Source organism: Mobula hypostoma, chromosome 7 (genome assembly GCF_963921235.1).
Source record: "Mobula hypostoma chromosome 7, sMobHyp1.1, whole genome shotgun sequence".
NCBI classification, from domain to species: domain Eukaryota; kingdom Metazoa; phylum Chordata; class Chondrichthyes; order Myliobatiformes; family Myliobatidae; genus Mobula; species Mobula hypostoma.
In genome coordinates, this window is record NC_086103.1 from 73,192,573 (window position 1) to 73,205,048 (window position 12,476).

At 38.9% G+C, this 12,476-nt stretch overlaps 1 protein-coding gene across 3 annotated transcripts in view; it reads left to right on the forward strand.

Moving 5' to 3' along the window:
* LOC134349381 (lateral signaling target protein 2 homolog) overlaps nucleotides 1–12,476 on the forward strand; it is a 67,936-nt gene that overhangs the window by 42,536 nt on the left and 12,924 nt on the right. For 2 of the 3 annotated variants that reach the window (XM_063053592.1, XM_063053591.1), the window contains 6 exons: nucleotides 992–1,789; nucleotides 3,037–3,188; nucleotides 7,599–7,718; nucleotides 8,243–8,350; nucleotides 8,727–8,830; nucleotides 10,832–10,900. In XM_063053592.1, the coding sequence (XP_062909662.1) occupies nucleotides 992–1,789; nucleotides 3,037–3,188; nucleotides 7,599–7,718; nucleotides 8,243–8,350; nucleotides 8,727–8,830; nucleotides 10,832–10,900 (1,351 nt within the window). The remainder of the gene's footprint in view (nucleotides 1–991; nucleotides 1,790–3,036; nucleotides 3,189–7,598; nucleotides 7,719–8,242; nucleotides 8,351–8,726; nucleotides 8,831–10,831; nucleotides 10,901–12,476) is intronic. The other variant, XM_063053593.1, reaches the window with a different exon arrangement.

Below are 12,476 nucleotides of genomic sequence, written 5' to 3' on the forward strand. Positions count from 1 at the left end.
TAATAGTTAACAGATCATTCTTGCAGCTCCAGGGACCCAGGTTCAATTCCACTGTAAGGAGTTTGTACATTTTCCCCATTGCAGCATGGGTTTCCTGCGGGTACTCCAGCTCCTCCCACATTGCAAAGCCGTATAGGCTAGTAGATTAATTGGTCATATAGGTGTTTTTGGGAGGCGCTGGCTCACTAGGCCAGAAGGGTCTATAACCATGTGTCTTTTAATAAAGTCCTAATTTTACGTGGAATGTCAAATTTCTCTATAAGAAAAATGTTACTCTCTAATTTGGCTCCACTTTGCTTCTGAAGTCACTTATGAATTAAGATTATTTTGAAGGTTTTAAGAATATTTAAACTCACAAAAAGCCAGCCGGTGGTATAGTGGCATTAGCACCGGACTTCGAGGTGAATGGCCCTGAGTTTGAATCTGTTCGGCTCCTTGCACACTTCCCATCCATGCAGGGTTGAGTGTTGAGCTAGCAACTTGCCCTCATAAATAAACAGTCAAATTCTATGGAAACGACAACAATGCCACCCGATACACCACAAGCACAGAAAGGAACAACAAATTCATATAAAAGTGATTGGACCTAAGTCATGATTATAAATAAAATCAGATTTATTATTACTGATTTGTATGATGGGAAATGTTTTGTGGCAGCAATTCAATGCAAAAACAAATTACTGTGAATTACTAAAATAATGCAAGAGAAAATAATAAGGTAGTGCTCATGGATCATACAGAAATCTGGCAGAGGGAAAGAAGCTGCTCTTAAAACATTGAATGTGTGTTTTAGGCTATAGTATCAACTCTCCATTGGTAGTAATGAGAAGGGGGCATCAACCAGATGGTACGATGACTGACACTGCTGTCTGAAGGCACTGCTTTCATGATGGTGGGGTGGCATGATTGTGCTTTCATAATTTCAAATACTTCCTGTAATTTTCTGTAAGGGGACCATGTTAATTCAATATTCTACACTTTTTCGCCCCAGGGATTTGCTTTATGTCCTCACAGATGAAGAACTGTCTATGTTGGAGAAGAGCTTGTGTGCTATAGAATCTGAGGATCTCTTCAATCCCCATAGGATGTTTCCCAACCTTTCATCTCCTCTTCAAAACAACGTATTGCCTCATGAAATGCTCGATGAACCGACGCATGCTAGCGGTGTTTCACCTATTCACCGTGGTGCAGAGGAACTCAACCACCAAGCACATAATGAGCCATATTGCTACCAGTCTACCTTGCATGCATCCAATTCGGTCGAGCAAACTCCAAATGAAATACAACATCTGTTGGAAGGTTCTAACTTTATACTTGACAGAGGTTATGAAATGTGGGGACAAGATTTCAGATGGATTGTGAATGTTAACACAGAGGAAGATGCACAGAATCAGAAGGCGATGATCTTCACCAATAATTCCATGTCATCGTCATCTACTTCCAGTGATAGCCTGACTGATTCCAATAGCATGCAGTTTTGTTGCGTTGCAACCAAAAACCTTCAATCAGAAACTGACCATCCAAAGTTCTTTGATGGTCATGAGATGGTGGGTACATCCACAGTGACTACCATTCAAGCTTCTAATTCTCCAGGTGACTGCCATGTACTAACACCTTCCAAACAAGATCATGTTTCTCATTTCTTAAATGCTGATTGTCCAGATGACCACACTGAAAATCATAAACTGGGGGCAGCTTCGTTTCTTGGAGCAAGTCCAGAACGGAACAATTTTACCAGAAGCATCTCAAATACTCTGGTGCCTGAAGATCCACATATGAGTAACAGCAGGTGAGATGGTTAGATTTAGGACATTATTCTTGAAGTTGCTAATTCTGGATGGAAAGGGAACTGTGGACAGCTCAAACAGTTTTTAGTTTGTCATGTTTTATTTTGATATGAGCACTTGAAATTTTGTTGTATTGTCTGACCATTCAGCCACAGTAAAGAAACTTCAGTCAAAGTATATGCAGACACGAGGAAATCTGCAGATGCTGGAAATTCAAGCAATACAGACAAAATGCTGGTGGAACCCTTCCATCCTGGCCCGAAACGTCGACTGTATCTCTTCCTATAGATGCTGCCTGGCCTGCTGCTTTCCACCAGCATTTTGTGTGTGTTGCTTCAGTCAAAGTATATCTGTGTTTTGTCTAGAATGTGCTTATGAATTTAACTGGCACAATCATTTGTTGTACTATATGGTTGTTTCAGTAATAAACTGCAAACCAGATTTCAGATCTAATCAAAGTGTTAACTTTTTGTTTCAATTTACAAGCTATGTTGAGTACATTTCCTGTAGTTTTGCTACCAATCCTGTAAAGCAGGGGTTCCCAACCATTTTTTTTAATGCCATGAACCCCTACCATTAACCAAGGGGTCTGTGGACCCTAGATTGGGAACCCCTGCAAAGCAAATAAAGTATTCAATTTTGGTCAGATGATCTTTTGTAATCCACGCAAGTAACCCACAGAAGTAGTTTGGGGAGAATTATTTGCATATTTCTCTGCACCATCAAATAAAATCTACATGAATGTTCCAGTTTCTTGGATGAGACTGTCAAATACTGCAGAATGAATAATATCTACCTTGGGCCAAGGGTTACTTTGTAATTGAGACAGACGTCAAATCCTGGTTTGTTAAGACCATCAAATCCTTTCTAAAGATAAGATGTGCAATTCACAAGGGATTGACCCACCACAATGCCACTGAAAAGAATACTGGTGATGCCTGTTTTTTGAGATGGGAATTGTGTTCTCACAAAATCCATGTTGCAAATTTCATCCCTGCATCAAGAAATGCAAGTGGAAACAAAGTATTTTTGTTAATCTATTTACTTTTATTCCCACAGGTTCAATGATAGAAGATCTTATTATCTTAATTTTGGTTGGTGATTTCTGAATTCTGTATGGGCAACTTTCTGTATCCACTGCAGTTATTTGTACCAGATCTAGTTTGTCCTTTAACAAAATGTGGACTAAATTCTGCAAGGCGGTTTAACAGCAGTCAAATTTTTCACCATGAGCGTGCTTTTTTGACAGATTGCTTGAAGGAGAAAATGATCCTCGTGTTGTGGATTGGGAAGTGGAAAGACGAGCAGTAAAAGCTATGAAGGCCTTGTTAAGAGAGGAAGTAAGATCACGGTACCAGAGCAGCAGTGACATGCTTCATCGGCTCTTTGTTTGTATCTCAGGTATGTTGCTCATAAGGCCTCACTGCTTGGTTTGGGACAAAGTAAAGGGTTTTGCTCTAATGTTTACTGCACAGAGGAAATGGAATTGGTTTATTATTGTCACATGCGCTGAGGGACAGTGAAAAGCTTATCTTGCATAGTGTTCATAAGGATCAATTTAATTCTTGGTGCATTGAGGTAGAACAAGGTGAACAATAGCAATGCAGAATAAAGTGTGACAGCTTCAGGTAGACAAGGTACAAGATCATAAGATAAACTCTGAGGTCAAAAGTCCATATTATTTTTACTAGGGAGCCATTCAATAGTCTTATAACCACAGGGTGGAAGCTGTTCTTGAGCCTAGAGGTTCATGTTTTTGTATTTCCTGCTCAGTGAAAGGTTGTCTGGGGTTGGAGCGCTCTTTGATCATACTGCTTGTTTCAGTGAGGCAGTGAGAGTGATAGAAAAACCAGGAGGTTGGTTTGGGTGATGTGCTTAGTTGTTTCCACAACTCTCCGCAGTTTTTAGCGGTCATATGCAGAGCAGTTGCCATACCAAGTTATAACGCATCCAGAAAGGGTGCCTTCTATTTTAAAATAAATAAATAAGAGTCAATGGGGGACATGCCAAATTTCTTTAACCTCCTGAGGAAGTAGTGATGTTGATGAGCTTCCTTAGCAGTGATGACTATGTGGTGAGTCTGATTTTTTTAAAAAAATATTATCATCAACATAAACTTTATTCATAATTTATTCTTGTAAAGACTTTTTTTTATCATGCAATGCATTTTATTTTTACTTGCATAGTTAATGCATTATGTAGTGTTCTACTACATTCCTTAAAACCAATAGGGCTGTTGAAACTCATCTGGACCCCACATAGTTGACGGGCTTCCTCACCCAACCCAGCCTCCACCCGTCCAACAGCACAAGAACCCTATACTGTCCTCCCTTACTGAGCCCTTGCAGTGGCTACACCGAGCTTGAGTACATGCCTCAACACGTACTCCTGCAGCCTAAAACGTGTCAGTTGGCAGCATTTCTCTAGATCGGGGGGGGGTCGCAACCTTTTTTGTGCCATGAACCAATACCATTAAGCAAGGGGTTCGTGGTTCCCAGGTTGGGAACCCCTGCTTTATGGACAATGCCCTGCTGAATCTGGCCATATTTCTGCAGACCTGCTAATGGAAAACTGAGGAAGTTGCCCTATGCACCTCCTAGTGAGGGTCACAAGCAAAGAATCTAAATCTGATAGTCTTGTGTGGTGAAACTAGGAGAAGAGGCTGTGCTTCACTCAAACTAGTAGAGCTGTGCTGGTAAGGGTCTTTCAATCCCACCAAGACATGAAGAATTCAGTAAACCTGGTTATTCATGGACTAACATTAAAATAAGCCAGAGGCTGTCACACTCGAATTGTACATCCTCTGTATGATCTATCTTTTGACTTTCGGTTTAAGTAATTCCCTCAGGACAGTTAAGGATGGCAAATTAATACTTGTTTTACCCATATGCCAAGGCAATGCAAATACAATATTTGGTTTATTTTTAATTGCAATTGGGTCAAATAGTCAATCATTAGCTTGGAAAATGTTTAGTATACAGCATCTAGTACTGCAATAATATGCGGTGCTATGGGGATGTTGATATAAAACAAACCTGTGAAAATGGATGCTGTAAATGTTGGTAGGAAGCATGAAGTATTATAAGTTTTCCTTCTGTTATCTGCCTTTGAATATCCAATAGATGCCATTTAAAACTACATGAAATTTAAATTTTTGTTTTTTATCAAAGTGAGGTAAGAATAGTTAACCACAAGAAATGGTTAACAAGGATCTTAAAATGATGAAATGGAAGGGGATGTGCCTTCAATTTAGTAATTGAAAACTAAAGAATGTAAACTGGAGAGGAGAGAATGAATGAAATATAACAGCAGAAAGGTAGAGTGCTTATTTGGACATAGCATGTGCTGAGTAGAAAGAACAAATAGAATGAATTTTGAAAATAATCTGGAAGCTATGATGCAACTATAAGATGATTAAGGCTGGTAACTAAAGGTGGGAAAAGGGGAAATGGTTGCATGGAAAAAGTAGCAATAGTGATGACGTATGATCAGATCTCACTAATGTGAGGAAAAACAAGTAATGCATTTCGGTAAAAGTTACGGGGCTGCAGAACATAGAAATTAAACATTCATTAAATTCATGTCATTCTAGGGATTTTTAACTTCATTGTAAATTGGGGTAAGCAGACATACTCATGAAATGTGGTTAGTTTGAATGGGGTAGATTCTGTGCTTTTTAGGATTTTTTGCAGAAATAGATCACTAAAGTATTAGAAGTAGAAACCGTTAGGGATTTTGTTATGTTAAGGGAAAAGTGGGGTTGTGTGTATGAACATTTATCCAATATAGTCATAGTATGATTGAACTTTGTATGTTGTTGGAAAGAGGAAGGAGATTTTGTTTCTGGTTCTTGCTGATGCATTGAAACACCACTTGCAAATCAAACATTTTTGTTAATTGATTAAATCATAATAGAAAAGTTGAAGGAGTTGAAAGAAACATTTACTATGATATGAAATTAGTTTAAACTCACAAGAAAAGAGTTAAGTGCAAAACAAAGTCATCGATGACAAGAGGTAAATCTGTAAATCTGAAGGAAATTCCTTCAAGGTGAAAACAAATGGAAATTTTGTTAACTGGGGAGAGACATTCAAAAGTGTCAAAAAGAAACAATGGGTTGTAAGAATCATAAAGCTTGATGTTAATATAAACACATTGCTCCAGCCCATCGTCTTTTCTCTAACATGATACACTACATATCTCAGAGGTATGTAGTGGTGACATTGCTTATTTTTAAAAATATCTACAATGAATTGGCATTCAAGCTGAATACCAACTTTGCATCAGTATTTATAGTGTTAAGGAAAAGCATACAAAGAAAATAAATTGTTTAGATGGCAGAGACTTGCAAAAAGTTAAGTAGAATTGCAGTTCAGTTAACTTTTGGTGGGGGGGGGGACACAGAAAATGTTGGATATGTCCAGCAAAACCATATTCAGAATTTGGAAAGGTTGGAACAGCTTTAGAGAGATGAAGATCTGAAATAAAACTGAGATTAAATAGGAAAGGGAATTATTCACTTGTCATTTGATTAGATGCCTGGAGATTGGATTTCACTGTTTTGTTGAGTGCAGTAAACATACAGCACATGGAGCTAATATCCAACTGGATCCCTACAAAGAAGAAAATCTCTTGCAGTCAGCCAATAAAAGTAATTGTAAACAGTGAATACACTACAGCAGGATCAGTGCTTCCTGATGGTCGGCATTGAAAGTTCCCATTTGCCATGCATGGCTACACAAATTGCTGTGAAGGCATCATGCCTTAAAGGAGTTTCCTCCATGGATGCAAAAATGGCTGCCGCGTAACTGAAACAAAATGATGAAGTAGAGCTGAGCACCCGCCCAGAGTTTTGTGCACACATAACGCTGCAAAATTCAGGATGATTAGTGAGGCAAATTGGAGCATTAGCTCTGAACTGCATTATACGGTGCTGCCATCTGTCATATAGACAGAGGTCAGCACATTTTGTTAACAGAATATATCTTCTAATTTCAATTTTCACTGTGTTATTATGTATACAATAGACACCTGGAGAATATCAAACAAATTGAGGTAATGTGAATTCAGCAGTGACCTGCCAAATCTCCTACGATTTTAACTGGAAATGATAGATGGTACGATTTAGACAAAGTTGACCTGCATGGGTGCATGAAAACACGGGTACTAAAGGATGCATTTTCCAGGATTAATATTCCTCGTTAATTTTTTTGCTTGGACGGTGGATCTGAAGTGTTTGGTCAGTCCCAATAAATCACCTGCTATTTGATGGATGAGAATGTTGTTGGATATTGATACACAGTAAAATCCCGGAAGCCTCCAGCAAAGTCACTCTCTAGATTATTGTAGCTAGAGATGAAATCAATGTTGAGATAATGGATATTTAGTCAAAATGGTAGGTTGTGGTTAGAATTTGTACTAAAATCATATTTATAAATGACAGATATTTGAGCAGAAGTACCTATTCCACAGTTCATCAGTGCTGAGCAATATCACAGTGCAGATAGCAATGGCAGACTGAAGTTACAATAGGAAAATTGTGACTTATCAATTTCTATGTATGCCATTGCAGAGCATCCACCTTACATATTAAAAAGTAAAAGGCAAGAGAAACTCAGGAGGTGTGGGATGTGTAACACTCTAGGACTAGAAGTCTAGGGAGTTATATTCACATAGATGGTAGTTAAGGTCCTGAATGAATAATTAAAAATAACTGAAGAACCTTTTAACAGTGCAAACATAACAAAAATATTGGTTTGGCTCAGAGTCCTTCTAACATTCACTTAAGAGTTATCATTCCTTTTGGAACAGGAGTAGCAGACCAACTTCAAACCAACTTTGCAGGAGACCTTCGACGGATTCTGAAAACTGTCTTTGAGATTGTGACATCAACCCCAGAAAGGAATGAGGACGACATGGAAGAGGAAAAAGGTATTCGATCTGATTTGCCTCTTGATTTGCAACTTCACACTGATTGGAATCTTACAGAATGATTGAAAAGGCACTTGCAAACCACAGGCACTTCACAGCTTCAACCTAAGTGTTGACTGCTGGGAAAACATTGAGGCCACAGGCTGCACATCATTTGAAATGCATTCAATCCTTGTGTCAAACCTTACACTGTTGGAGAGTGAAAACTTCAAAAATGTGCCTGACCTTCTGGCTAGAGACAAGATGGGGATGCCTGAAGCTGCCAAATGAAGGCAGGCCAGAAAGGTGAAGTCCTGGCCTATCTCCATCTTCCCTACTGTACAAGTGGGTAAATTATTGAAACCAATATAAAACCTGAGCAGGTTTATAGGGGAAGCAATCACATAGAAACCTCTGTGCAACCTGGAAAATATTTTGTAAAGTCCCAGAATATTTTGTGCAGTAATTCAATGAAAGAAACACAGATGTCATTAGCTTAATCTAAATCCTTTGGAATAATAGAACCGTGATTTTATCCTTTGCAGAGGAGGAGCATGTTAATGCAGAACCCTCCTTGGAAGACTGTGCACTGTGTCAGGAAGCCCATTCCCATTCATCCAGAACTTCCAATTTAAGCACCACCAAACCAGAAGGTATAGTAAACAGGCATTTTATAGGGTAAAGTTACCAATAACCTATAATAACCATTTGCAGTACAATGGTGGTTAAATCCTTCTGATACTTGCCTGTTGATTATTGGATGAAAATTAAATTTGCCAGTACATTTGTTAGCCTGTTATAATTGATGGCCTAAATATTGTGAACACTGTACAGAGAAATACGAACATTCAATAAAGTCTTTATACATCTAAAATCATTCACTGACAGATGTAGTTCACTTCCTGTGAATGATACTGTTTAACAATGCTGTTAGTACAAAGGAATCTTTTGGTTTCAGACTCAATCCTAAGGCAGGTGAAGTGGTTCATTTGGAGTGTTCCTGGATATAATTGTTTCTTTCCAATCCAGTGCCTCCAGAGTGGATTGCTGATTCTGCCTGCAATCAATGCACGTCTTGTAAAGCACCATTTACAATGATCAGGAGACGGCATCACTGCAGAAACTGTGGCAAGGTACGTTATTTGACATAGAATTAGGATCACATGACAGGTTTGGGATGCAGGGAAGACTAACAAATAGTTCTATTGTGGATTTTAACTTCAGCCAGTGTTGCACGTTCACATTTTATGCTGTGTAATTTCACAACCCCAGCATATCCTGAAATATTGAGCTGATGATGTGAGGGGAACTACTGACTCAAAGCCAATCCATGTACAAAATATCTCAGATTTCCCAAGTGTATGCTAAAACATGGAATGTCCTGAAGATCGGATGCAAATGAATCTGAGCTTTTGCTCCTGCACTACAACATGGAGGACTGACTTACAAGTGACCACTTAAATTTAAATGATTCTGCAACACAGCAAATCCCGTGGGTAAAAAGCAAACATTTTTAAAAAATTTACTTTAATCTTTTCGATTATTCGTATCTTTGCTGTTAAATTTAATTTTAACTTATGTGAATCTACTTGAATAGTTTTTTTTTGAAAAAGTCTGAGGTATTCAAAAGCCTTTTTGATGGCTGGTGATTTGTCGGAGGTGATCTGGGACATGCCTTCACCAGCCATTTGCTGCTTGTGGGATTATGCTCTAGTACCGAGAGGTCAGTCTCTACAGCCCTCTTTGTTTGATGGTGGAATAGTAGGTCCACGCAGGCAAGAAGAATGAGTGGCAAACCTAGGGAACAAAATGGCCCATAATAACTTTGGAAATATGATTACTGAAGGTGGGCCCATTGGCATAAAACTATCACCTCAACTTGTGCTCCTCTCAGCCTTAGAATTGTAGGCTCAAGTAGGCTCTTTAGCCCACCAAATCCACACCAATCAAGCAGTAATCCTGCATAAATCCTAATGTTCTTTCCACAATAACTTAACTCTCCCTTCCCACAACCCACTCACAGATGAGGGGCTATTTACAGTGGTCAGGCCATTGAAACATGTGAAGAACTCAATGCAGCCTGAGGGAACCCACACACACAAACTCTGTGCAGACACGGCAGGGATCAGGATGAAGCAAGTCACTGGAGCTGTGACGAAACAGCTGAACTGGCTCGTCAGTCTGGCCCCTTCAGACTATCCCTGTAGCTTACCTCTGCAGACATTCTGGTAAACCTGACCAGACAGGCCAGATGCACTTTTGTATGCTGCCCTTCCCATTACTGGTGACCACAGCTGGCATATCTATCAAAGCTATGTTCATATTAGTTGGATTGCTGATCTTCATAACAGGCTTCGTGAAAAGTGGCTTTTTCCCTCCTCCATTCTCCATCATTTAAAATTTTCCTGTTAAGTGTGTTACTGTTTCTATAACTCAGGAGCATAAATATATTTTGAATGGTTCTGAAGAGGTGATCCCACCATCTGAGCCCTGGTTGCTATTTGCAGCCTGATCTATTTCACATAGTTACAACACCAAGGCATTGGTGACTGGAGCACAGAGGTAGCTCTGGGATGCATTGTGGGGTGGCAGAGTAACATAGTGGTTAGCTGAACACATTTTACAGTGCCAGTGACCAAGGGTTCAATTCCTGTCACTGCCTCTAAGGAGTCTAAGGGGTCATTCTCCCAATAACTGCCTGGGTTTCCTCCGAGTGCTTTGGTTTCCTCTCACGGTCTGAAGATAAATTGGTCATTGTAAATCGTCTGTGATTAGGCTAGGGTTAAATTGGGGCATTGCTAGGCAGCGAGGCTTAGAGACCTGAAGGGACGGTTCTGCACTGTATCTAAATAAATAAAATACTACCCTAGAATTTATGATTCTCCTGTCACTGCCTTCTGCAAGATCTTTCATTGCATGGCTCTTGGCTACAAGTGCATGATCTTTACTGTTGTGACTCGTAATTTACCCGGTGCCACCTTAGTGTTAGAGATGTAAGTTAATGCTGAAGTAATATTTCTCATTCATGAATTAGTTTTAAGTTGTGTGCTCAGATAATGGAAAGGGAAATATGGACCTATTGTCATGGCTTTACAATGAGGAAAAGCTCAAACTTCACTTTCTGGTTTTTTCAGATCTTCTGCGCCCGCTGTTCCTCGCGGTCAGCTCCTTTGCCTTGGTATGGACAGATGAAGCCAGTCCGTGTATGTTCACACTGTTATATGTTTCATCTCACTTCCTACTACTCCAACACATCTACATGTTAGCCTGCTGTTATAATGGCAGATTTGCAAAGGGAAAAGCTCTGGAATAAACCTTCAATTTGGTTCCAGCGTCACAACATTATCAACTTTTCCACAAGTAATCTGATTTCCCAGGACCAATTTTGTGATACAAATCAATGTTTTTGATTGTCATGCAAATCTATAAATAACTGCTGACATGAGCACTTTCTACCTGGAGTAACTGAAATGCATCAATGATGCCTTCCCCACTGGGCAAAGAGAATAGGCAATTATTTTGTGGTTTTAAGGGAGTGGATCATCAGAGAATCTAAATTTGACTGTTTACAGCAATATAATTTGCTTAAGCTTTAATTAACATAAATCCCTAACGTATCAAGCAGATGGGGAGGGAGCATCAAACTTTCCTGAGGCCAAGCATCATCCTTTGTTACAACTTTATTTCGGATAGGTTTCTAGTGATCTATCCAGATAGCAGGACATTATTGCAATTGTGGGTTGTAGTTTTTTCCCTGGATCTAAGCAGAATACATTAATTTCCCCTTTCCCCTTCACATGTCATTCTATGTAAAGTTTGAAGCAATATACATATTTGGTTATTGAACTGTATTAAAAAAGATGTATATGAAGATGGGTTTTCAAACCTTTTTAGCAATGGAAACTGAATTTAAGATGCCAGTTCTGATATAGTGCACTGATTTTTTTAAATGAATACCCTATCCATGATCTACCTTTGTCATTTCCAGCCTCTAGTGCTGTTTCTGTGGTTAATGCACTTTTGAAATATTACTCAAACATGCTGCTAAATACCTCAAAACATTTACACTGATCCCATTTGAAACTGCAGTAGGGGGATCTTTTTTTGACTTCAGGTTAACTGGGTAATGGAAAATGCTCTCGAGAGAATGTATTTTCTATTTCTGAATGTATACAATAAATGGCTGTATTTGCAAGTCTAATTCTGTTTGCAGAGATGGGAGACTTTGTTAAAAATCACCCTGTAAATATCATATTGTGTCTCTGTGTCTGCCCATTTCTGTTTCCTTCAATGTTTAGTTCTTCGACTTGTCCAATATTTTCCATTTTGGATTATCTTGAATGGGCAATATTACTTTTCTCTGGAAACCAAACCTAATACAAAATTGTCACCAAGGTTGTATCTTGATCTCTTTAAAGATTATCAGTTTTACCATTGTGTGTCTGAGTGTGTGTCTGTCCACTAGTTGCTCTTTGACTACAATATACGGGGACTCGAGCTCACTTGGATTTTCTGAAATTCTTCCCTCAGTTAATTATGTTTAAAAAGTAAATTTTATGGTGGCGTTCCTGAGTCAAAGTAGCCAGTACTTTAAGAGTCTATCCAATACTAATGCCAAACAAAAGATGGAATGTCTTTTGCTCTGATCTAGAGGTAAAACCTATCAGTACAGTAATATAATCATCAGCATAATCACAGGGAGAATGTATGTGACGTTTTGCCTTGTACATGTATTGAATTTTGATTCCATCTTTCATGATTCCATCTTTTTATAATTTA